The sequence below is a fragment of the Camarhynchus parvulus genome, chromosome 24 (assembly GCF_901933205.1).
Source record: "Camarhynchus parvulus chromosome 24, STF_HiC, whole genome shotgun sequence".
NCBI lineage: Eukaryota > Metazoa > Chordata > Aves > Passeriformes > Thraupidae > Camarhynchus > Camarhynchus parvulus.
Window position 1 is genome coordinate 1,801,539 of NC_044594.1, and position 23,331 is coordinate 1,824,869.

Below are 23,331 nucleotides of genomic sequence, written 5' to 3' on the forward strand. Positions count from 1 at the left end.
AAGCAGCAGAGAGCAAAAGGAAAATGTAGAAGTGGCTGTGGTTGGAGGGGTGATGATGTCACAGGGCTCAGCGGGAACACTGAGCTTTTAAAAAGCTGAAAGGAACATCCTGACCCTCACTTGTCGCATCCCCACCCAGGAGCCACACGCACACACTCACAGCCCGGTTATCCTCAGCCAAGAAAGGGGGGAAAAGCTCCATCCCACCACAGAATGCACTGGCAAAAATGTAAGTGAGCTCTGATTTGGCTTCTCCTACCTGTGGTGGCAGCGGAGGGTGCTGAGGGATAAATCAGCAGAGGGTGGCAGGGGAGGGGATGCTCAGGGATGGCTCCAGGGAGGCCAGTGCTCAGGTGTGATGCTCATTTTCCAGCAGGGATATGAGCTCAGGGCTGCTTTGTTGGCTTTCATCACTATGAATCAAGTGGAAGACAATGATTCATAAAAACAATAACAGGATGCAGGTATTATATCAAAGGGCACGGTGGTTACGTAGCAGAAAATTTTCCTTTTGAAAAGTGAAACCTGTGAGAAATCTTATTTCTGTGCCCCTTTTTTTTTGTTTGATATGTACTTCTTTCAGCTAATTAAAAAAGATAAGGAACAAAGCAGTTGAGGGCAATACAGTTATGACTTTACAGGAAATCAGTTTTCTTGTTTTCAAGATAATTTCACTCCTCTGGGCCCACCTTTGCTGGAGTAGTTTACTGATCCTGCTCCAGGTAGGTGTTTGCTTTTTGCAAGGTTTTCATTCTCACTCTTATCACCATCATATCTCACTTGTCATCAGTAGGGGATGCTCATTTTGGCACCTGTGCTGCTGCCCTTTGCCTCTCACCCTGCTGTTCCTTTAGCATAGAATGGTACAGCACACCTGAGTGGAAAAATTAATTTCTCAAACCCTTGCCAGTGACTTATCTGACATTACTCATCTTTTATCTCAGCCTGTAGGTTGTTCTACTGCGTGTAGTAAACCTACCATGTGCCTTTGTGAGCTTTGAAATCCGTTCCCTCTGTTTTTTTCCCTGCCTTCTTTCTTTTCAGCTGAGCATTTTGGAAGCTCAAATGTGTATTTGGGAAGTTTTGTTTGTATTTCCCCCTTCAACTTGAGCAGTTCTCAGGAGATGGCATGGAAAAAACTGCAAGATGATCACATCCAAATCCTGATTCTAATCTTCCATCTCAGATGGATAAACCCTGAATGGTTTATTTGGGTTGGTTTTTTTATCATTCCTGCAGTGACAAAGCAATGCCAACAACAATGCTTTGGGCAGGGGGAAATTGGGAACTGAATTGGTGGCTTTATTTTGCTTTTTTCCTTTGACACTTGCAGGAATTACAACTCAAATTATGTCAGTCATTCCCTGATGATAATTTGTAGACAACTCCTGGCCAGTGTCCCTTGAGCTTGTTCATCCTTGAATCTCCCTCCTGTTGTAGTTCTGTCAGAATCCCCTTTTCCAGCATGGAACTGCTGGAAATCTGATGGGTGCTGCTGCTTTTCCCACCTTGGAATCTTGCTTGGATCTCCCTCCTGTTGTAGTTCTGTCAGAATCCCCTTTTCTAACATGGAATTGCTGGAAATCTGATTGATGATTCTGCTTGGAATCTTGCTTGAATCTCCCTCCTTTTGTAGTTCTGTCAGAATTCCCTTTTCCAACACGGAACTGTTGGAAATCTGATTGATGCTGCTGCTTTTCCAATCTTGGAATCTTGCTTGGATCTCCCTCCTGTTGTAGTTCTGTCAGAATTCCCTTTTCTAACATGGAATTGCTGGAAATCTGATTGATGATTCTGCTTAGAATCTTGCTGCAATCTCCCTCCTTTTGTAGTTCTGTCAGAATTCCCTTTTCTAACATGGAACTGGTGGAAATCTGATTTATGCTGCTGCTTTCCCAAGCCACTGCAGTGTGCTGGCTTTGAAGGAAGGCAGGAGAGGAATCCTGGAGACCCCTGGGGACCCCTGTGTGACCCCTGTGTGAGCCCCGAGGCCAGGGCAGGTACCAGGTGCCAGATCCCGCAGGTTTCAGTGGAAGCTGCAGTTCCCAGCAGCTCTGAGAGTCCCCTTTGGTGTCACCCCTGTTTCCTGTCGCTGTGACCAGCTCACGTTTCCTGCACCACCTGCCTCAGGCCACCTGCGACCCCAGGGATGTCCCCACCCCTGGCCTTGCTCTGGAGCAGAAATCGAGGCAGAGGCAGCTCAGGTGAGCTGGGAACTTTCCAAACTGAAACCCTGAGATTTGACTCATCTGGCGCTGACAACACCAAGGTTTTGGGTTCAGTCCCTCAATGGGCCACTCACTTCAGAGTGGGTGATTGTGAGAATGTTTCTCACTCGGGGTCACCAAATGTGGTGGTGCTCTCAGGGGGCCCAGGATGAGGGAAGAATTGAGAATCTTGACTCCATGTTTCAGAAAGCTGATTTATTATTTTATGAGATATATTATATTAAAAGAAAATGATATATTAAAACTATACTAAAAGAATAGAAGAAAGGATTTCATCAGAAGGCCAGCAAGGAAAGGAATGACAATAAAATCTTGTGACTGACCAGAGAGTCTGAGACAGCCGGACTGTGATTGGCCATTAATTAAAAACAACCACATGAGACTGATCACAGATGCACCTGTTGCATTCCACAGCAGCAGATAACCATTGTTTGCATTTCATTTCTGAGGCCTCTCAGCTTCTCAGGAGGAAAGATCCTATCAAAAGGATTTTTCATAAGATATGTCCGTGACAGGTGATCCTGGAGGGTCCTTCCCAGCTGAGAACATTCTGTGAACCTCTGAAAACCCAGAAGTGACACAAGAACTCCCTCCAGCAGCACGCGACCTCACCTGAGGCCATGCTCAGGGTGGTTTCCTGCTCCTTCAGGGTCATTTCTGCAGGAGCACAAGGCAAGCTGGGCCATTTTGCTGGGCAGGGAGCCTGGCCAGGCCGGCCCTGCAGGCTGGGGATGTCCCAGGTCACAGCACAGTGACTCCCCTGCAGGACGGGGGCCCTGGTTCCGCTCAGCGCCCGGGGGCGGCTCAGCCCGAAAGCCTCCCCTCCCACGGCCCAGGAGAAGTGACTGGTCGGGGCTCCCCAGGATTCTGCTGAACAGGAGCAGCCCCAGCAGCCCCTCAGGGATGGGGAATTCATGGGCAGCAGCAGCTTCTGCCTCTTGATTTGCTCTTTTTGTGACCTCCGTAGTGAATTTTTTAAATTGACCCGAACGTTCCTTCCATACAAATGGTTTGTGTTCTGCAAAGCATGGAACCAGCTTGGGCTTGATGACCTCAAAGGTCTTTTCCAGCCTAATTAATTCTAATTCTGCAGGAATCTCCTGTTTAGGTGCTGGTTTTGCCTGTGCCCAAGTTTTTTGGGCAGTCACTGGCAGAGATTGAGCTGCTCAGATTCCCTTCGCCACCGAGAGATGTGAATTCACACCTCTGCAAATCCCTTCCCAAAAGCTTTTAAAGCGAATCAGAAACCTTCTCTGCCCACAACAGATGTGGGGCTGCACAGAGCCACCCTGAAAGTATCAGCTAATGAGACTGAGAGGTGAAACTGCAGCATTCTGTACCTTGTGAGCGCTAATTTTGGTAAAACCCCACCAGGAAAGAGGGATAGCACAGAAGTTGAGCCCATCCATGCTTTGCAGAGCAGGTGTCAAACTCTACGAATGACCACAGCAGCAATTAAATGGAAAGCTTGCATTACTAAAATGGAAAGAGTATTATGGGCTGGGAGGAATTAGGACCTGAGGGTGAGACTTAAGGTTAAAGGCACTTTCTGTCTATCTCAGCTTCCCCTTTGCACCAGGGCTCCTCTTATTCTGAAACAGAGAATTTTTAGTGCCCCTCACCCCTAGATGGCCAAAGCATCCAGCTCTCATTGGGCACTTGAAAGTTTTTCGTTTTTTTAATTAGAATAATCAGAGCAGCATGGATTAGCCAGCATTTTGTGTCTCCCCTTGATTTTGGTTTCTATCCAAGTGGAAAAAATCTAAAATCCCCTCTGTATTTGTTCATCTGCAATCCCTTCCTTGTGTGGAAACAAAATGTACGCTCTGCACAGTGCTCTCCACTCGTTTAGATCCTTTTAGGTGTGAAGAAAATATTTTTAAAAGACAGTTATCAAAAGGATTCCTCAAGAACAGCATGGGGCATGGATTTGCCTGAATCCAAGGCTACTTTGATTCCTGGAAAATCTTCCAACCCCTGAAAATGGAGATATTGGGCATTAATATCTAAACTATTCTTCTGTCAAATGAAGAATGGACTGACCACAAAGCAGAGATAAAGATCACTCTGGGTTTTTTGAGGGAAACTTTAATTAGCCAGGAATAAAGACAGGATCATGACCAATGTTGATTCCCTTGCCATGGGCTTGGAGGTAAAAAGGTTTTGATTTGACTCTAAGCACACAAGCCTATGAAACGAAGCCTCTTTCTTCTTTTATTTGCCAAAGTTCACTGTGTCTGATAAAAATGTGATTTGTTCTTCAATATCCAAGCCATTAACTCAGGGCTTTGCTAATTGAAATCTAAATTTCTCTTGTTATTTGCAGTCAGCGATTGCTTTTTGGTGTTACTGCAAACAAGAGAAACTATTGGGCTTCCTTTCAATTATTTATTGCACTGGAGGGTGAGAGGAGAAAAAAAAAGGGAAAACTATTTGCAGTGTTAACACTGATCAATTGATTATTTTATCACGTGGTTGTGAGCACAGAAATCTGTGAGAGGGAGCGGTGGTGTGGTGTTCACATGCCCTCTGAACAGAGATTTAGTTTTCTCAGGATTCTCCTGAGAAAGGCTGTGAGGGGAGCAGAGAAAAGAACGATCAAAACAATTCTTATCTGATTTGCTGCTGGTGTGTTTGTGCCCATGTGGAATTTGTTCTGCAGATTGTTCACCCGAGGTGATTGCTTGGATTTGGTGATGCTGTTTTGGATTCATTGACCAAAATTGGATCTCTGAGTGTGTGTATCAGGGGCAGAGAGTCACGGGTTTTCTAGTTAGTTAGTGATAGTTGTTGTTAGTGTAATATAGTGTAATCACAGAATCACAGAATCACAGAATCACAGAATTTCTAGGTTGGAAGAGACCTTTAAGATCATCGAGTCCAACCCATCTTCTAACACCTCAACTAGATCACGGCACCAAGTGCCAGATCCAGTCTGTTTTTAAACACATCGAGGGATGGTGACTCCACCACCTCCCTGGGTAGATGATTCCAGTATTTGATCACTCTTTCTGTGAAAAACTTCCTCCTTAATTCCAGCCTGTACCTCCCTTGGCGCAGTTTGAGACTGTGTCCTCTTGTTCTGTCTGTTGTTGCCTGGAGAAAGAGAGCGACCCCAGCTCAGCACAGCCACCCTTCAGGGAGCTGAAGAGAGTGATAAGGTCACCTCTGAGTCTCCTTTTCTCCAGGCTGAACAACCCCAGCTCCCTGGGGTATAGAGTTTAATAGAGTATAATAAAGTAATTAATTAGGCTTTTGATGTCATGGAGCTCTGCACAGACATGGAGCACCATAGCGCTGATACAGCAGGACGCTGCTGCAGGACCAGCAGGGTGGTTCAAAGTGAAATCTGCCTGCTGGGAAATCGCAGTGCCCTGGCTGGGAGGCTGAGAGCGAGCTGCAGCTCCTCTCTCTGTGTGTGTGTGTGTGTGTGTGTGTGTGTGTGTGAGGGGCAGCCCTGCTGGGGAAGCTCAGTGATCTGGAACTCTCCGCGCTTCGCTGCCCGCACCCTTCCAGCAGCTGCTCTGCCTCCCTCTTCCCTCCCATCTCTGCAATGGTTAAACCAAAATGCAGGGGAGGACAGAGCTTGGATTTTTGGTGATGTCTTGGTGTGCTTTCCCTCCTGTGGTAATCACATATCCTCTGAACAGACAGACATGGTTCTCCCAGGATTTTCCTGAAAAACAGCGAGAAAGCTCAGAGGAGGAATTAAAACAATTATTATCTCTCTTTCTGTAACTGTTGTTCATAGATCTGGCTCTCCAGAGTGTGCTATTCATAGTTCACCAATAGTGTAAGAGAAGATTCCTAAAGGGCAATCAGCTCTTAGGTCCACCATGGTTTCTGTAAGAACTGTAGATTTCTAAATAAAGTGCTTTTTGTGCCTTCTGATGATGGAGTTTCTGCATCACCTTTGGCTGTCTCCAATACCCCTTTGGTGATACAGATCAATATTTCTGAGATATTTATGCAGTCTGTGTCTGCATAAATTGAGGGTGACAGATCCCTTGGAACATTTTTGGATGCTTCCAGGCTGAGCTGCAGCATGGTCTGGAATCCAGCATCTTCCTGCTGCTCTCACTTGATGTTTTGAGCCATTTGGTGCCTTTCCAGCAGCTCTGGTGTTCAGCAGCAGCTTTTAAAGATTGCCCACAAGTCTTCAAGGCTTTTGTGGACTTTTAGCAAATACATCAGGTGATAACATTGATGGAGGGAGCCTGGGGCTGGGCACACACCAGGGCTGGAGGCAGCCTGGCCAAAGCTTTGAAATGGGCCCCAGTGAAATGTGGAGGGGTTGGATTTGGATTCCTTCTCTTCTTCCTCAACTGGAGATGTCTCAAACTGCCCCAGCTACACAGGGCAGGTGAAAATCAAAATGTGCCTGCAGCATGTGGGTGTTCTTTGGTCCTGGAATTGCAGGAGATTGCACTGCTGCTATTCCTTTATCTCCTTTAATTCAATTTTATTGAATGGAACTATTGGGCTTTCATGACTAAAATTAAAATAAAATGGAATCTTGGTCCAAGATATCTTCATAGTTTGTTAAAACATTTATATATATTAAATGGAACTTGGGCTCTCATGACTAAAATTAAAATAAAATGGAATCTTGGTCCAAGACAGCTTCATAGTTTGTTAAAACCTTTCTATAAGGATGACTAAATCCAGGTTCTTCGTTTACAAAGATATTTTAATTATCATTATTCCTCCGAATGCTGACATTTGTGACTGCCATGTGTCTTCAGCTCGATGAGGAATTGCACCCTGAAGCCCCAAAGCCATTTTGCTGTGGTCTGTCTGTGATGCTCAGACCCCACAGGCCCCTGAGCAGTGGAAAAGCAGCTGTGCTCACATTATTTTTATTTCTGGAGGTCAGCTTGGGGGAACCGAAATATGATCTGCAGACTTTGGTTTTTAAAATTTTTTTTTCTCTTTATTTTTTTTTTTCTTTTTTGGTTACTCTGCTTACTTACACCGGAAATTCTGAATAGGTATATTTGTCAGCTTTTACAGTAAATTTCTTCTTTCCCATCCCCCAAACCTGGAGCCAGAAACCACCATCCTTCCCCACCCTAATTCTGCAGGGAGGCCCTTTATGAGTTGGGGATGAGAAACTCCCCAAAATGTTCATTTCTGCCACTCCAGATTGGTGGAGTTGATGTTTTCACACAGCACCAAGAACACCAGAACTCTTTATTATTTGCGCTCAAATAAATTAATACCAATGAAATTGAAAAAGCACAACGTGAATTGTATTAAAAGCCCTTGTGGATGCTTGCAGGGAGCTTAAAGAACCTTTATTGTCTTTTGAAATTCCATTTTGAAAGCCACAGGATTCACGAGAATGCAAGAAATCTGATTTAAAGAGCCACAAAGGATGTGCACAGAAAGCAAAGATAGATCAGGCAAAGGCTGGAAAATCATCTTTGCTTCAACTACTGATTAAAAGTAAAATATTTCCTTAATGTGCATAACAAAGGCAACATTCAGTGCATAAATGGAGTCCTGTCTGGTCCTAAAAGGATTTACAGTGGCCAATCAAGATTTCATAATTAAATTATGTATGATGAGTTAATAGAAGAGCCAAGCTGAAGGGAAAAAAGTATTTTTGAAAAGAAATTAGAGCAGAAACGTTTATTCCGTTAAGTAATTTTTGTGGTGGATTTATGATCTCTGTATTTCAAACTCCATTTTCCTCCTCCCTGGAAGGTGCAACAGAAACTTCTCAGTGAGCTCAGAATTAAATGTAGCAGGGAGAGATATCTGAGGTGAAATGATTCATTCTTGTAGGATGTGAATCTAAATAAATGCTCCAAGGGTGGAACAATAGTTGAAAATCCAGATTGGAGCTGGACGCGCACCTGTACCTCAAAACCAAAGGCCAGTTCCAATCGTTAAAAATGGAAAACTTATCAATTTCTGTATTTACACATCAGAGTGCAGTGGAAGGGGCAGGCGGCCACCTCTGCTATCGGCGCCTTTACAAACAGCAGGCTTTGATATCCCCTGCTTTCCTTCTGCTATCAATCCCTCCAAACGCTCCAGTAAAATATGAGTTGTTAATTCTGGCTCTGGCAGAAATGTGCTTCCCCTGCTTTGCTGCTCACACGGCTTTGGGAGAGGCTTTTGGAGCTGGAAACTTAATTTTTCAAATTCATTTTTAATGAAATTAAAGCTTAATTCTGACTGTAAACGTAGTTCTTCAAAATGGAGCAGAATTTTTGGGTGGGAGCTGGGAGGTTTTGGGTGTAAGATCTGTGATGTGTTGTCTCCCGTTCATCAACCTCCTGGACCAGCTATGAGCAAAATTTGTTCAGAACTGGAACAAAACTCTGGTCTAGTTGGGACTTCAGCACCTGCCTGATCTAAAAATGAGATATTAAAGTCAAATTAATGATGTTTAAACGGTTTTTCAAGTGAGGATGTTTTCCTGATTCGGGTTGGTTTTATACCTTCTACCTAAACAGTGAATCTATTTCTTTTAAATATCTAATCTCTGCTTTTTTATGTCCCTGCCCGGCCAACAATTCTGGTGTGTCACCTTTTGGGTATATTTCATCTGATTTTCCTTTTGGGAGTGTGTGAAGCTGCTCTGCAGCTCAGTGGCACTGAGGGACACAAAGGAAAGGAAGAATAAAATAAATTTAAGGAAGAATAAAATAAATTTAAGGAAGAATAAAATAAATGTGTTCTGCTACAGCCCCCAGGTTGCCGTGGGGATTTGGGGTCCCTGAGAGGAAAATAAATGTTACATAAATATTTAATTTTTTTTTTCCTCAGCTTCTGCCCCAGACCAGCAGCCACAGCCTCGCCCCTACCAAGGTGTCCGAGTGAAGGAGCCAGTGAAGGAGCTGCTGAAGAGGAAAAGGGGGAATGTCCAGAATTCCAGTGCAACTGCAGCTACAACGGTGGGGAAAAGCAAACAGGAGGAAAATTCTCCCTCAGGAGCTCAGTGCTTGCCCAGCCCCAGCACTACTGAGCCAATGAAAGAAACCTCTGCATCTCTAAAGCATTTTGAAGGCCCTGCTGTTACCTGTTATGCCATTAATATCTCTTTAGCTGGGGTGCTTTTAGTGAGCTGAGCACCTTCCACCCTTTAATGGAAAGGGGAAGTGCTTTGTGCTTGGCAGGATCTGATTGCTGGGGACTGAGAGTGGCTTGGGAGGGAGGCAGCAAGAGACCATCCCCAGCCATCCCTGGCTGTTTGCTGCTTCTTCTCAGCCTGGATTTGCTCTCCCAGCAGGCAGCAGCTGGGCTGGCTCCTCTCTGCAGGGGAATTCTCTCTGCTACATGAAATCTAAACACACTTTAAGGTCAGACCCTGCCATTGATAACCAGCTGATAATGCCTGAATGCTCTGTGGGATTGAACTTAATGGTGATGGGCTTCACCTCTGATTTTTAGTTTTTCTCTCTGCTACATGAGATTTAAACACACTATATGATCCTCTTGAGCTGAGGTGTTTGTGGGTGTTTGTGGGTGTTTGGGGTGCTGTGTCCTGGCTGCCAGGCTCAGCTCTTCTGGCCCTTGTGTGGGGTGGGGGAGTTCAGCCCCTGGCATTGATAACCAGCTGATAATGCCTGAATGCTCTGTGGGATTGAATTTGATGCTGATGGGTTTCACCTCTGATTTTTATTCTTTCTCTCTGCTACACGAGATTTAAACACACTTTAAGGTCCCCTTGAGCTGAGTTTGGGGTGCTGTGCCCTGGCTGCCAGGCTCAGCTCTTCTGGCCCTTGTGTGGGGTGTGAGAGTTCAGCCCCTGGCATTGATAACCAGCTGAAAATGCCTGGTCTGCTCTGTGGGATTGAATTTAATGCTGATGGGCTTCACCTCTGATTTTTAGTTTTTCTTCTCTCTTCCAGGTTGTTCTGCCCCATCAGCCAGTCCCTTCCTACTCGCCCATGGGTAAAGTATCCCTGACCTTCCAGGGCTCTCCAGGGAAGACTGTGCTGAGCTGGGTTTTAATCCTGTCCTCTTTTCCAGGCCAGCCTTGCATTGACATGGACGCTGCTGCCCCTGCTCTGCCTGGCCCAGAGGAAGGAGCTGTGGCCTCTGGATGGATGCCCCAGGCCCCTGGCACCCCCCTGCAGCCCCTGGCTCAGTGGAGCCCTTACCCAGACTACGTGTCCCACGAGGCTGGCAGCTGTCCCTACTCAGCAGATATGTACGTCCAGCCCGTGTGCCCCAGCTACACCCTGGTGGGACCCTCCTCTGTCCTCACTTACACATCCCAGCCTCTCATCACCAATTTTGCAGTAAGTCAAAAACACCAAGCTGGAAATTATGTTAATTCCCACCTTTTAGCAAGAGCTGTGGGGTGGAGTTAGGCTGATTTATTTAATTACTGAAATGTTGTGTGTCTTTGCATCCATGCCATGTAGTTTCCAGGACAGGAATATGGTTTGAGCAGGGCAAAAAGTTGTGTTTGTACTGGAATCAGGCAAAATTCACAACCTTTTCCAGTTACACTCTGGTGGGACCCTCCTCTGTCCTCACACTTCCCAGCTTCTGCCAAGCCAGCAGGGTCTGCTCTGACCCTTGAAGCTGTCTGTAAGCAGAGGGTGTTGTTCCATCAAAAGGGGATCACCTTCATCTGGCCATGCCATTATTTTCCAGTTGTTCAGTAACTGAGGGATCTCAAAGCTTGCTTTCATTTCAATTATAGTTTCCATATTCTCAAAATCTTTTGCCAGGCAGTCATGTTGATAAGGCTTTCCTGTTTCATCCTCCCCAGCAGCGAGTACCACCGTGCTTGTCTCACTTTGCTGTGTCTCTGTCCCTCCCCAGCCCCGCAGCAGCACCCCGGCCGTGGTGCCACCGCTGGAGGTGACGGAGCAGCAGCCGCCCCTGCCCTACTTCCCGTGGGCACAGCCCCTGTCTGCCCTGCCAGCCTCCAGCCTGCAGTACCCTGCAGCCTCCTCCTCCTTCCCCGGGCCCCAGCTGGTGCCCGTGCCCATCTCCATCCCCGAGCCAGCCCCGCAGGAGCTGGAGGATGCCCGGAGAGCCATCGGCGCCCTGCCCATCGAGAAGCTGCTGCTGGAAGATGAGGACAATGATACGTACGTGTTGAGCCATGCTCTCTCTGTCGAAGGGATTTAGGTGGCACATCTGGAGCTCCACCCAGCAGCTCAGTGGGGTTTGGATCGGGCGGGGTGGGGTGGGAGTTTTAGCACGCTGTGTTTTGTGTGGTGAGGGAAATCTGCTTTGTCCTGGCGCCCAGCACGAGGTTCCTCTGCTGTTCCAGATCCTGCTGCCTCTCCCAGGCAGGTTTGGATGCTGCACACTTGTGCTCAGCACCAGCACAAGGTGATTTTCACCCTTGTGGCCTCAAAATGACAGATTGCAGTGTAGCCACAGCCAGCTGTAGCATTTGGTGAGGGTACAATTGTTCCTAAATATTGCCAAACCCAGTGCAGTAGGGCTGCTTTTGTGTCTGTGTGTCTTTGAGCTGTCCAGGGAGGAACTCACCAGATTTAGGCCACTAGAAAACATTGGGGTGGGCCTAAATTCACATTTTTGTCTCCTAAATTTTACAATTGCTTTGGAAATCAGGAAAACATAAAGAGTAGCTTTGTTCTGCTGGCGCAGGCAGGTGCAGTAGTGTGAGAATAAAGCTGAGCTAAATGCCAGAGCAGTCAGAGATCCCTGTTTGCAGAGCAGGAATTCACACCAAGGTGTACCTGGAAGCTCTGTGCCCCTTGCCTGCCCCTGAGCCCAGCCCTGCAGGTGTGGAGCAGAGGGTAAATCCGTGTTCTTTCAGCTGCAGAGGGGTTTGGGGCTCTGAAATATCTGAATTTGAGGTGTGGGGCTGACTTAGTGGCTGGCTGGTAACACTGCTGTGACTGATGCTGTCCCACTGAAGTCTCTGGGAGTTTTGTCTGAGTCAGGACTGAATTCATGGCCCTGGATCAGGAGATCGTTGATAAACAGGGATTTTCCAGAACTGGACTGCAGCCCAACAAGGACTCCATGGCATTGCTGTTATCTGGCAATATTTTTGCTTTTCTGTAGTGTTTGAGTGTGGGAGCCAGGGAACTTTGGTGACCTCTCCTTGGAAAGCTCCCCAGGCCCAGAGGAGCGCATGATTCCTTTATGGCTTTCTGATTTCCTTTCCTGGAGAATGAGTAGCTTCACTTTTCCCTCCGATGCGAGTGTAAATATTTCGGTTGAGGCTCAGGAGTGCCACAGCACAGGCAAATAAATTGATATATTTCAGGAGATACATCCCCTTTGAACCCTGTTTATTGCTTTCTTGACGAACAAGAGGCTCTTGGCTGGTGAACACAATTTCTCTGGGTTTTTCTGCTTTCTAAAGCCCAGGATTGTTAGATGGTTTTATTATTTACAAGGCTAACTGAAAAAATAATTTCTTGTACTCTTTATTACCTGGAGTCCAGCTGCCACCCAGGCAATATTTCAAGTGGCCTTAGAGTTCATGCCTGGATGAGGTTTGAAAACCCAGGTTGAAAGTCTTAATGACTTTCCAAGAGTATTTTTAATTGAATATTGACAACTGTGGAAGACACGAGCACTAGATCATGTAAGTTGATCATAAAGTTGTTGGAAAAGAGCAGCAGTTGAGGTTTGCATTGAAATTAGTGGCTTATATTTGCAGAAAAACCCAGCAAAGAAATTAATTCAAAGGAGCTTAATTCACCACTGCTTCCTCCAGTTTTATAAAATTCAGAGATATTCCCTAGGTAAAACTGGGATAAAGCAGTTATGAATCAAGCCTGTGGTTGCTCTGATTGCTTTTCAACTCCTTTCACTCCAATGTATGTAAATTCTGTGTGTGAACATAAAACAAAGATGAAACTGTTTCATCATTTCTTTCTGGGTTGTTCTGGTTAGAAAAAAAAGACAAATTCTTTTTTGTTTTTTTTTCAATAAAGATCTATAGTAACTTTGCTATGCCTAGAGTGTTTTATTTCCTACCCACAAGCGTTGGTTTAGCAATCAATTAGTTCAATAATATATGTACAGGCTAGAACCAGACATTAGCTGCCAGACTTTGTGCTACTTTTACACATTAAGCAGGCTAAGAAGGAATTCCTTGATCCAGATGTGCCCTGGAGGCATTTCCTGCAGCAGTCCTTGCTCCTGCAGTTCAGCTTCAACCACTTTTATCCTCTCCTGGCACCCTTGGGGATGTGTGGGTGTGCAGCCACAGCTAATGCTGAGCTTGACTGAAAATCAGATTAGCCAGAAAATTGTATTTCTGCTTCCTGGGATTGCGAAAGGTGGCTCTGGAGAGAAACTACCAGAGGAGAGAAACAACTCCCACCACCTTCTGCCTGAAAAGCATCAAATATTTCTGTCTGGAGCAGAATGAAGCCTGGGGTTGGCGTGACTGTGTGTGGGGTGGGCTCCTCCTGTTTTAGAGGTTTGGAATTTCCTTCAGGTAGGAGCTGGGGAGATGGAACTGGCTCCAGCCAGAGCCAGATGAGCAAACTGAAGCAGAGAAATGTTCTCCCCATCACTAAGGGCCACCAGCCACTCCCACGGGCTGTGCCAACTCTTTGTCTGGTGCAAAATATAAGGACAGTAAATAAATAAATAAATAAATAAATAAATCAATCAAACTCCTCTCGCCAGGAGTTTTGATAGAAATTAGAGTTTAACAGGTTGATATATTAGAAATATAGCAATAGAGGGTTTAGAAATATATCAATAGAGAGTTTAACAGGTTGATATATTACAAATACATCAATAGAGAGATTAACAAGTTGATGTATTACAAATATATCAATAGAGAGTTCAATAGGTTGATATATTACAAATACATCAGTTAGGGAGAGGTTGTTACCCCTGGTGGTGAGGTTTCACCCACACACCCAGAGCTGTATCACCCCAAAAAGGGGTTTATACATCCAATTCCCCAAACTGGGAATGGTGGAGGACTTTGACACCTCCCAGTGGTGGATCTCAGCTGCAGGAAGGTGCTGGAGTGGGAAGGAGGCAGCAGGCAAAGCTCAGGAGCTCTGAGGGCTCTTGGACTCTGCAGCTGCTGGAGGCGCAAAGCCCTTCCCATGAAAATGGGAATTTTTGGGGCTCTTGGCATGGATTTGTGAAACCCTGGCTGTAAAACCCCAAAAAACGGCAGGGCTGCCCTGTTAAACTCTTTGCTCCCAGCGTGGTCCATGGTCCATGAGTGATGGGTGTCTTTATTTATTTGCTGTCTTAGAATTCTGCATATTTATGCAGCTAAAGGCCTGCGGGCCCACACGCTGGCAGCCGCAGAGCGCATGAGAGCCCTGAGGAGACTCGATGTCAAGGAGCACAGAGGAAAGGTAAAAAAGGGTAAAAAAGGGGCTGCTTTCTCCTGCAGACAGCAAGGTTTGGGATGGGAGCAGTCTTGGCATGACAGACAGCAAGGTACCCTCAAAATCCAGCTCTGCCCCTGCAAGGAAAGCTTGGCACTGGTGGGCCTCACTCGGGGGCAGGATTGTAAAATTTGGTGGCAGGATTGTAAAATTCAGTGGCAGGGTCTTAAATCAGGTGGGATGAGAATGAGCCCATTATTTTTTCAGCCCATAAGTGATGTGTGAAAACACTGGTCCGGTAAAATGTTTGTTGTTGGCATCAGTCTCCGAGGCTGAAGGGTTTACAGCCAACTGACTTGTGCTGGACCTGATGCAGTTGGGGTTTAAAAAATGCTTGGTTTGGGTTGCAATCAAATGAAGGGCTGAAGAACAGCAGATGGAGTCCAGCAAGAGCTGGAAATCCCCATCTCATGTGGGATTCCAAACCATCCTGTGAGCTGTGCTCATTCCTGGCACCACAGTCCTTGGGATTTCAGCCAGCGCTTTCCACACTCCTTGTTTTACACCAGCAGCTGCTGCTGATGCCTTAGGACCTTAGCTTTTATATTTTTTCATATATTTATAATCCTGCAATTCTTTAGTGTGTAACTCTAAAGCTCCATAGCCTGTCAGCTACTGTTCTCACATTTTATTCAGACAAAATAATTCCTCTGTAGGCCTGGAACTCAAGGACACCTCACTGTCTCAGGCCCTAAAAAGTATGAACGAAAGTGAGTTTGGGGGGAGCAAACTGGGGGCTAAGTACTTCATTACCTACAGCTGTAATTGGAAGATTAACCCCTGAAATGATCAAACTTATAATTGTCTGAAAAACTCGTGACCATCTTGGGTGTAGCCTGAGGGAGGCTTTGACTGCCCAAGTTGTCCCTATTGAAGGGCTTTAATAAAAAACCAATTTTATTCTGTTAATCTTGCCTAGCCTCTGTTTTAGGCAGCCACTCCAAGGCATCCCTGGCAGGCTCTGGAGTTAGTCTGAGCTCTCACAGCTCTCTGTGCTGCTGTTGCAGACTCCCCTGCTGGTGGCTGTCACTGCCAGGCAGGCAGCCATCGTCCACGACCTCATCCAGGCAGGAGCAGATGTCAACGCTGTGGACAACAAGGGCCAGTCAGCTTTACACCTTGCTGCCACATATGGCTACACCCAAGTCCTCCAGGTAGGTGAGGCTGGATGGTTTTAATTGCTGATTAATAATATAAAGTGTATGTATTGTATATACATATATAAAAATATATACATTATATATATACACATTATATATATTTTTATACAAATAAATGGATAATGTGTATATTATATATATTTATTTGTATGTATACATGTATGTATATATATGTATTATTTATATGTATACATGTATATATAATATATATTATTTATATACAAATATATATCTAATATATAAATATACATATATTAAATTATATATTTAAATATAACTCTATATTTTATATATAAATATAAATACAAATATATAAAATATAAATATATAAATATAAGTTGTATATATTTTATATATAAATATATATAATATATATTGTACATATATGTTGTATATTGTACATATATATTGTATATATATTGTATATATGTATATATACACAATACATATACAATAGCTATATGTACATATATAAAATACATATATACATATATATAATATATAATGTATATATAATATGTGTGTATATATAATACATATATACATATATGTATTATATACATCTATCCATGTATACATAATATACATATATATATTATAATGCATATATAATATAAAGTGTTGATGTTTGTGTCTTTAAATAAATCTCAGTGAGAGATGGAGGCTGAGCAAAGGCTCCTTGTGTCAGGGATTGACTTCCCAGAGTGGGTTTTATCCCTTTTTTAGGGCTGTGCTTACAGCCTGCTGTTACAGAGGAAAATTTTTTAGTGACTCTGTGGGGGGAAACAAATTATTTCTGCAGATCACAGCCCTAAACGTGCTGGTGGCTCTGCTGAGCTCCCTGAGGGCAGGGGACAGAGGTGAGGTGTCCAGAAAATGAAATGAATTTAAAAACTGCCTTGAGCTGTGTCAGGGCTGAGCACAGGCAGAGTTTGGTGGCTCTGCGGAGCTCCCTGAGGGCAGGGGACAGGGGTGAGGTGCCAGGGGGTGCCTGTGGTGCTGGCACCACGTCCAGCATTCGTTAGCTGTGCCCAGGCTGAGCCCTGAGAGGGCAGTTAATGTGTAACACAGCCAGTTCTCTGGAAAACAGGTGTTTCCTTAAGTAGGAAAAGGGGGTTTAATCCAGCTGATGCCAACAAAGCCTCTCAGAGTGCCTCGTGGTGGTTTGGATTGCAAGGTTCCTTTGTTTGGTTTTTCTTTTGTGGGTTTCTTTGTTGGTTTTTTTTTGCCTTGACATAAAAAGGGACAACGGGCAGAGACTCGCTCCTCGATGTGGTCAGAGCCATGAAAGGCTTTATGGTTTGTCTGTTTATTTTATTGGAGTTTTTTTTCCTAATGGATTAACTATCTAACCTCTAATAAGCGCCTCAGAGCTAGGTGTCAATATTTGATCTGGACATATTTTATTTTTGTTAGAAGATGATTAGTCAAGCCCTAACCGTTCTGGGTGATCTTTCAGTGGGAGGATTCTGTCCTGAGCCCTGTCTGGCTTGACACTGATGAGTCACTGCAAAAATTCTCAGCCATTAATGTGAACAACTTGCTTTATTCAATCAAAAGAAAGAAATAAATTCTCTGTAATTATATAGACAAGGAGATACTTAACTCCATTGTGTTAAATCTATAATTTTCTTATGTTAAAGAGAGTGTTTTAAAGTTTTGATTCTCTGCTAAATCCAGGAAATTCTCATCTCCAGATCACAATTCCTGGTGTTTCTGTAGCCTCATTGCCACAAGCTGAGGCTTTAACTTCACACACTGCTGCACCCTGAAAACAAAAAGTAAATAAATCCAGCCTGAGAATTGTCAGTGCTGGCAAACTTTTGGGCCATAAACTTTGGCTACACCTGTCAAGGAGAGATTTTCATTTGTCCTTGTCAAGGATCACTCAGAATAAACATGTCCTGGTGTCCCTGGTGGCTTTGCCTAACCCAGGGTGAAAGTGAGGAGTCTGGCACTCCTGAGCTGGGGGCAGAGACTGAGTTTTACTGTCCTGAGCTGAGAACCTGAAAGGATAATTAGGTGGGAGTCAGGAAACCAGGGAATGTGATCACCTTGAATGTCCCTGTTGGGAGCATTCACAGCAATGGAATCTAGTGTCAAATAATGGTTTGTAATTAAAATATCATTATCTGATGGTGTTTGGTTTTACATTTTGTTGGTTTGGGCTTGCACAGTGTTCTGCTGAGCTAAAATTCTGCATTTCTCTGTTGCCTCCAGGTTATCCTGTCAATGGGTTTCCCTCTGGATTTGGAAATGAAGGATTTTGAAGGTAAAAACCTTTGCACAAGTGGTGTGAAAACCTGTCTTGGATATTTCATTGCCTGATGCTCGTTGGTTTTTGGGGGTGTGCTGGGAGACCAGAGCAGGCTCAGGAAATTCCTGGGGGAGAGAGAGTTGTGTCTGTGCACCCAAATGCCACGAAATTCAAAGGTGCTGATGGCTCAGGGGGCGATTCAATTGGAGCTAAAAACATGCTGGAATGCCCCAAAAAGTGTCCAGAGAGTCAGAGAAGACACCTGGGAAGGGCTTGTGCCTCGACAACACCTGCACAGATTGGATGAATGATTGGATGAATGGTGGAATAAATTGTGGAATTAATGGTGGAATAAATGATTGGATGAATGATGGAATGAATGATGGAATGAATGATGGAATGAACGATGGAATGAATGATTGGATGAATGATTGAATGGATGATTGGATGAATGACTGGATAAATGATTGGATGAATGCTCTCTGTGCCAGCCCTGCCTCCTCTCTGCCCATCAGTATTTTCCTGGCGCTGTCCTCACCTCCATCCCACGTTTCTTTCCCAGGCCATACCCCTCTCCACTGCGCTGTCCTGGCCCACAACGCCCTGCTGAGGGAGCAGGGCAGGCAGGCAGTGCCAGAGGAGCAGCACAGGGAGCTGCAGGAGCAGAGCAGGGAGCTGGAATCCTGCATCCACCTCCTGGTGCAGACTGGAGCCTCCATCTACAGCCGGGTGAGCAGGGGCTGGGTTACCCCTGGGTTTGTCTGGGAATTCTCCCCCCCAGTTCTGCTCAAAACACAGGATTGGAGAAGGAATGAGCTGCTGGCACAAGGGCCAAGCCTGTTCTCCTTCCAAGGGACTGCTGGCAGGGTTAGGTGCTTGTTATATGATTATTGTTCCTATTATAATAGTGTATTATAATTTAAAAATAATTTCACTTTTAATTGTAACAGCATAAATTGTAGCATCTTGGTTATCTCACCCTTCTCATAAGACTAAAAATCAAATAAATTTTTTAAAAATACTTCTCAATTACTCCATCTCTAAGTCAGGAAAAAAATATTGTCCAACAGGTGCTGCCTTTTGGAGTTCCTGAAGCAGACATGGACACTCAGAGGGTCCCTGGAGGGAGGGAGATGCTCCTCATCAGCTGCACAGCTGGCCTGGGCTTCCTCTGATGGGTTTATGGGATCTCTCCAGCTTGTCCTGCAGGACATTTCTTATTTGGCTTGTCTTTTTAATATTCTTTTTCTGTGTTTTGAAATAGGATGTGAAAAGCAACAAGACAGTTCTTCATTACACAGTGCAGGATGGGAACGTCTCCCTGCTCAGGTATTTCCTGGAGCTGAATGCTTTCAAGTGCAAGGATTTTGTCAACAACAAGGTAATTTTTATCAATAACAGGGTTTTTTTTTACAGAGGGAAAGGGCAAAAGTTGCTAATCTGAACTTCTGTTCAACCCCAAACTGCATTTTCCAGTAAACAGACAGCTCACAGAAAAACAGCACCTGACTTGAGCTCCGTCATGAAAAGCAGGAGAGGAGAGAATGAGGAGGAGATAAGCAGGGAGGAGGAAGAACAGGGGAAGTGGTTGATCGAGGAGGAGCATGAACTTTAGATTAGGCTGAGGATTGAGCAAACAGCCCTGCAGTGATGCAAGGTCTGACAGCAGCATGACACTGAGAGGTGGCACTTCAGGGCAGCCAGGTATCAATTCATCTCTGCTGTCAGATGTGGCACCACAGGAAGGACAAAGTCCCTGCTTCTGTCAAGGGACATGGGGATTCTTTCTGCCTTAAACATTATTTGCAGGTTTTCTGGCACAGCCCCATCCCCAGGTTGGGTAAAGCAAGCTGCAAACCTCCCCAGAGCTCACCTGGGAGCAGATCCTGAGCAGTGACCATCTCCCAGAGGCAGCAGCTCCTCCCTCCTCCCAAACAAAAATCCTGACATTCCTGGGAGCCTCAGCTGAGCCACCAGTGCCCAGCAGGCAGAGCTTTGGGACAGGCAGGGCTGTAAGGGGGTGATTATGGCTGCTTCCCCCTCTGTCCCTCTCCTTTGAGGAAGGGGACAAGGCTGGGGGTCCCTGTTTCATTTTGGGACATAGCAGGGCTAAGGGGTGATTCTGGCTGCTTTCCCCTCTATCCTTCTCCTTTGAGGAGGGGGAGAAGGCTGGGGATCCCTGTTTCATTTTGGGACAGGCTGCCCCTCTCAGCAGGGCTATAAGGGGGTGATTCTGACTGCTTTCCCCTCTATCCTTCTTCTCCTTTGAGGAGGGGGACAAGGCTGGGGGTCCCTGTTTCATTGCAACACCTGCAGTCTCAGCCTTGCTCCCCAGAGTTTGTGTCCCTCAGGAAGGAACTGAATTTCTCTGTCAATCCATTGCTCACCGAGGCAGACAAAGGGCAGCTTCACTTTTTTTACCCCTCCAGATTTCTGCTGGGCTGCAGAAAACCTATTTTGGGTTGTGTTTGTGGGTAATGGCGCCGAGCTGGTGCTTTTCTGTCCAGTGAAGGGCTTTTCACTGCATTCCTTCTGTATCTTTAGAGACCCTCAGGCAGGTGAGAGCCTGTCCAGGGGAGTCTCTGTTGTCTCTTGATCACAATCCTGGGAGAGCTTCCTCCTGTGATAGGATCACTCAGAGTCTTCAGTCTTGCTGCTGAGCTGTCTGAGCCAGAGAGATATCCTGGATTTTGAAGCTCTTCAAGGCATGAAGAAGCCAAGGAAACAGCCATGTTCAGGTTTCCCTGGCTCAGCCACTGCTTGTGCTTGTCTTGCTCCAAATCTGTCTCCATGGCATTTTCACAATGAGGAAAATATTGAAGCCTTGGAGGTGTTTTCCATCTGGAGGATTCCTGGAGCCCACTTTGTCTCAAATGAGACCTATTAAAGTCAGCCTGAGGCTTCAAGGTCAGGCCTTGGCAGATTGCCTCATTATCTTAGCCCATGCCTGGATTTGGAATCTCTCAAGTGCAGGTCTTTCCATTTTAACAAGAAATCCTGTAAAGAGCTTGTAACCATCCCTTGACTTTCTGGGATAATAAACTTGACAAGGATCTGCTTGTTCAGGGCTTGTAAAACATGCCTTGTCTGAGAAAAACTGTTCATTTTCTGCAATTTTATTTTCTGCAATTTTATTTTCTGCTTCAGTTCTCCCTGATGTCTCAGTGGTTAACAGGAGTTGAAAATCACATTTTTCATTTCACATTTGAACAACTGGAATATTAACACAGGCTGCAATTCGTGCCCAACCATTCCAATGCCATGACAAACCCATGATTGTTTCTGAGAGCAAAAAAAACCAAGCAGCTGCCTCAATGAGACTCTTGCAGACTAAAAATACCTCACCTTGTGCTTTTGTTTATCAGCTTTTTCTCATTTGCAACCGTTACCAGTCATACCTGACCAGACAGGGCACAGATTTCTTCATGGTCTGGTGGCACCAGAGCTTCTGCAGCCCCTCCATCCATGCCTGGCTTCACAGCCAGCTCTGTCCCTCCTGTGCCAATCCTGGCACTGCAGCCAAGCCATGCCTGGCCTTGGCAATTGGAATCTTCCTGGCACTTGGAAGTTGTTGGGAAAGGGGCCAGGGGGGATGTGTGGAGCACAAATGGGACTGGTGCTGTGGAGCTTTGTGTGGTGGGCAGCAGTGTGATGAGTTTGGTGTCTACAATCCAGTGTTATCTATTATATTGGTGTAATTTAATGCTTCCCAGTGAAATATTTCCATGCCTGTCACAGCCTTCTCTTTACCCAGTAACTCCCCAGGTCTCTGTTTCCATGAGGTTGTGATTTAAGGGGTGATTTCAGAGAAGTTTTAAGGGGGAATTTCAGAGCAATCATACATGAGGCTGTGATTTAGGGAGTGATTTTTTAATGGGGGATTTCAGAACAATCATACATGAGGTTTTGATTTAGAGGGTGATTTGAGAGCAGTTTTAAGGGGATTTCAGTGCAATCATACATGAGGCTGTGATTTAAGGAATGATTGCAGAGCAGTTTTAGGGGGGAATTTCAGTGTAATCATACATGAGGCTGTGATTTAGGGGATGATTTCAGAGCAGTTTTAAGGGGAACTTCAGAACAACCAGGCTATGGTTTAGGGGGGTTTCAGCAGCCAGGGAATGTTCCTGCTTCAGGGCCATTAATGACCTACACCCAAAATATCAAAGCCCCCCAGTTTGTGGTGCTCTAGCAAAGAAAAATATCTGAATCCACAAAGCTCCTGCCTGGGAGAAGCAGAGCAGAGATCCTCCCTCAGCTCCTGATGACAAACCCCATGAGGATTCTTCTCTCATTTCACATCTCCCTTTCTAGGAGGATTCTGGGGAGATGGCACAGCTCATCAGGGAGTTTATCTGGGATTTTTTACTCCATTTTTTCCCCTTCCCCCCGCTTTAGGCCCATGGCAACACAGCCCTGCACATGGCAGCTGCTTTGCCTGGGGACAAGAACCAGAAGGAAATGATCCAGCTGCTCCTGGAGCACGGGGCAGACCCCAGCATCAGGAATTTGGACAATGACCAGCCCATCCACATGGCCCCTGCTGGAAAAGCTGGGGATCAGGTATGGGATCCACACTGCTGCTCTCCCCTAACACACCTGCACGCTCCAGGGGTGGCTGGGTTTTGTGCTTGTGGATATAAAATTGTTCCTGATGGGTTTGGGTGTTTATTTAGTTGCACATGTACATGTAAATAATTGTGTGTGTGATTGTTTTTGGTGGCTCAGATGGTGCTTCCTGAAATTCCACATCTTTTGGCAGGTCAGGAATTTGCTGAAGAAAGGGAAAGTCACACCTGCACTCAACTCCTGCCACAGAAATGTCAGATCCTGATTTATCTGCGGTTTATGGAACAGCTTCAGCTCCAGCTTCTGCCTCCTATAAAAACTGTGAGGGTGGTTCTGCAGCACATCCCTGCTCCTGCAGGCTTCAGCCAGGCTGGGCTGCGAGTGTTTCTCAACCTGTGGCCACGAGCAGCACGTCAGACAGCAGAAGATGAGCTTTCAAATGGGTGAAAACTCAATTTTGGTAACAGAAAATGAGAATAAACCTCCAGCAAGGAGGTGAGCAAATCAAAGAGCTGCTACATAAATAAGTAAATATTCCAAATGAGTTCAAAGCACAGCCAAGCTTTGGAACCCTTGGAGGCGACAGAGCGCAAGGCGACAGTTTGGCTGTAAAAGGTTGAGAAATGCTGCTCTGAGACACCCCAGACTGTGCCTGTGGCTGGGCCTGTGCACAGGGACTGCTGGAAATGCTGCAGCCTCTGGGATGTGCAGCTCCCACTGACCCTGCTCCCTGGGAATGCAGCATCCTCAGGGGGGAGAGCCTGGATGCAGAACTTGGGTTGGCCCTGGCT

The 23,331-nt window shown here is 45.5% G+C and overlaps 2 protein-coding genes across 2 annotated transcripts; both read left to right on the forward strand.

Annotated features, from left to right (window-relative positions):
• Positions 1–213: 213 nt before the first annotated feature.
• On the forward strand, positions 214–11,330 carry POU2AF1 (POU class 2 homeobox associating factor 1). The gene is made up of 5 exons (XM_030965028.1): positions 214–229; positions 9,009–9,136; positions 10,094–10,136; positions 10,215–10,486; positions 11,019–11,330. Exons 1-5 carry the CDS (start codon positions 214–216, stop codon positions 11,328–11,330), a joined length of 771 nt encoding a protein of 256 aa, XP_030820888.1.
• Positions 11,331–14,461: 3,131 nt separating this feature from the next.
• Positions 14,462–22,805, forward strand: NFKBID (NFKB inhibitor delta). The gene is made up of 7 exons (XM_030965029.1): positions 14,462–14,521; positions 15,562–15,708; positions 17,935–17,986; positions 18,534–18,700; positions 19,236–19,352; positions 22,370–22,534; positions 22,734–22,805. Exons 1-7 carry the CDS (start codon positions 14,477–14,479, stop codon positions 22,803–22,805), a joined length of 765 nt encoding a protein of 254 aa, XP_030820889.1. The 5' UTR covers positions 14,462–14,476.
• Positions 22,806–23,331: the final 526 nt, after the last annotated feature.

Coding starts and splice junctions, on each gene's coding strand:
- POU2AF1 (XM_030965028.1), top strand. Junction 10,137..10,214: donor CCCTTCCTACTCGCCCATGG/GTAAAGTATCCC, acceptor CCTCTTTTCCAG/GCCAGCCTTGCATTGACATG. Junction 10,487..11,018: donor CTCTCATCACCAATTTTGCA/GTAAGTCAAAAA, acceptor GTCCCTCCCCAG/CCCCGCAGCAGCACCCCGGC.
- NFKBID (XM_030965029.1), top strand. CDS start 14,477: ATGAGAGCCCTGAGGAGACTCGATGTCAAGGAGCACAGAGGAAAG. Junction 14,522..15,561: donor TCAAGGAGCACAGAGGAAAG/GTAAAAAAGGGT, acceptor CTGCTGTTGCAG/ACTCCCCTGCTGGTGGCTGT. Junction 15,709..17,934: donor GCTACACCCAAGTCCTCCAG/GTAGGTGAGGCT, acceptor TGTTGCCTCCAG/GTTATCCTGTCAATGGGTTT.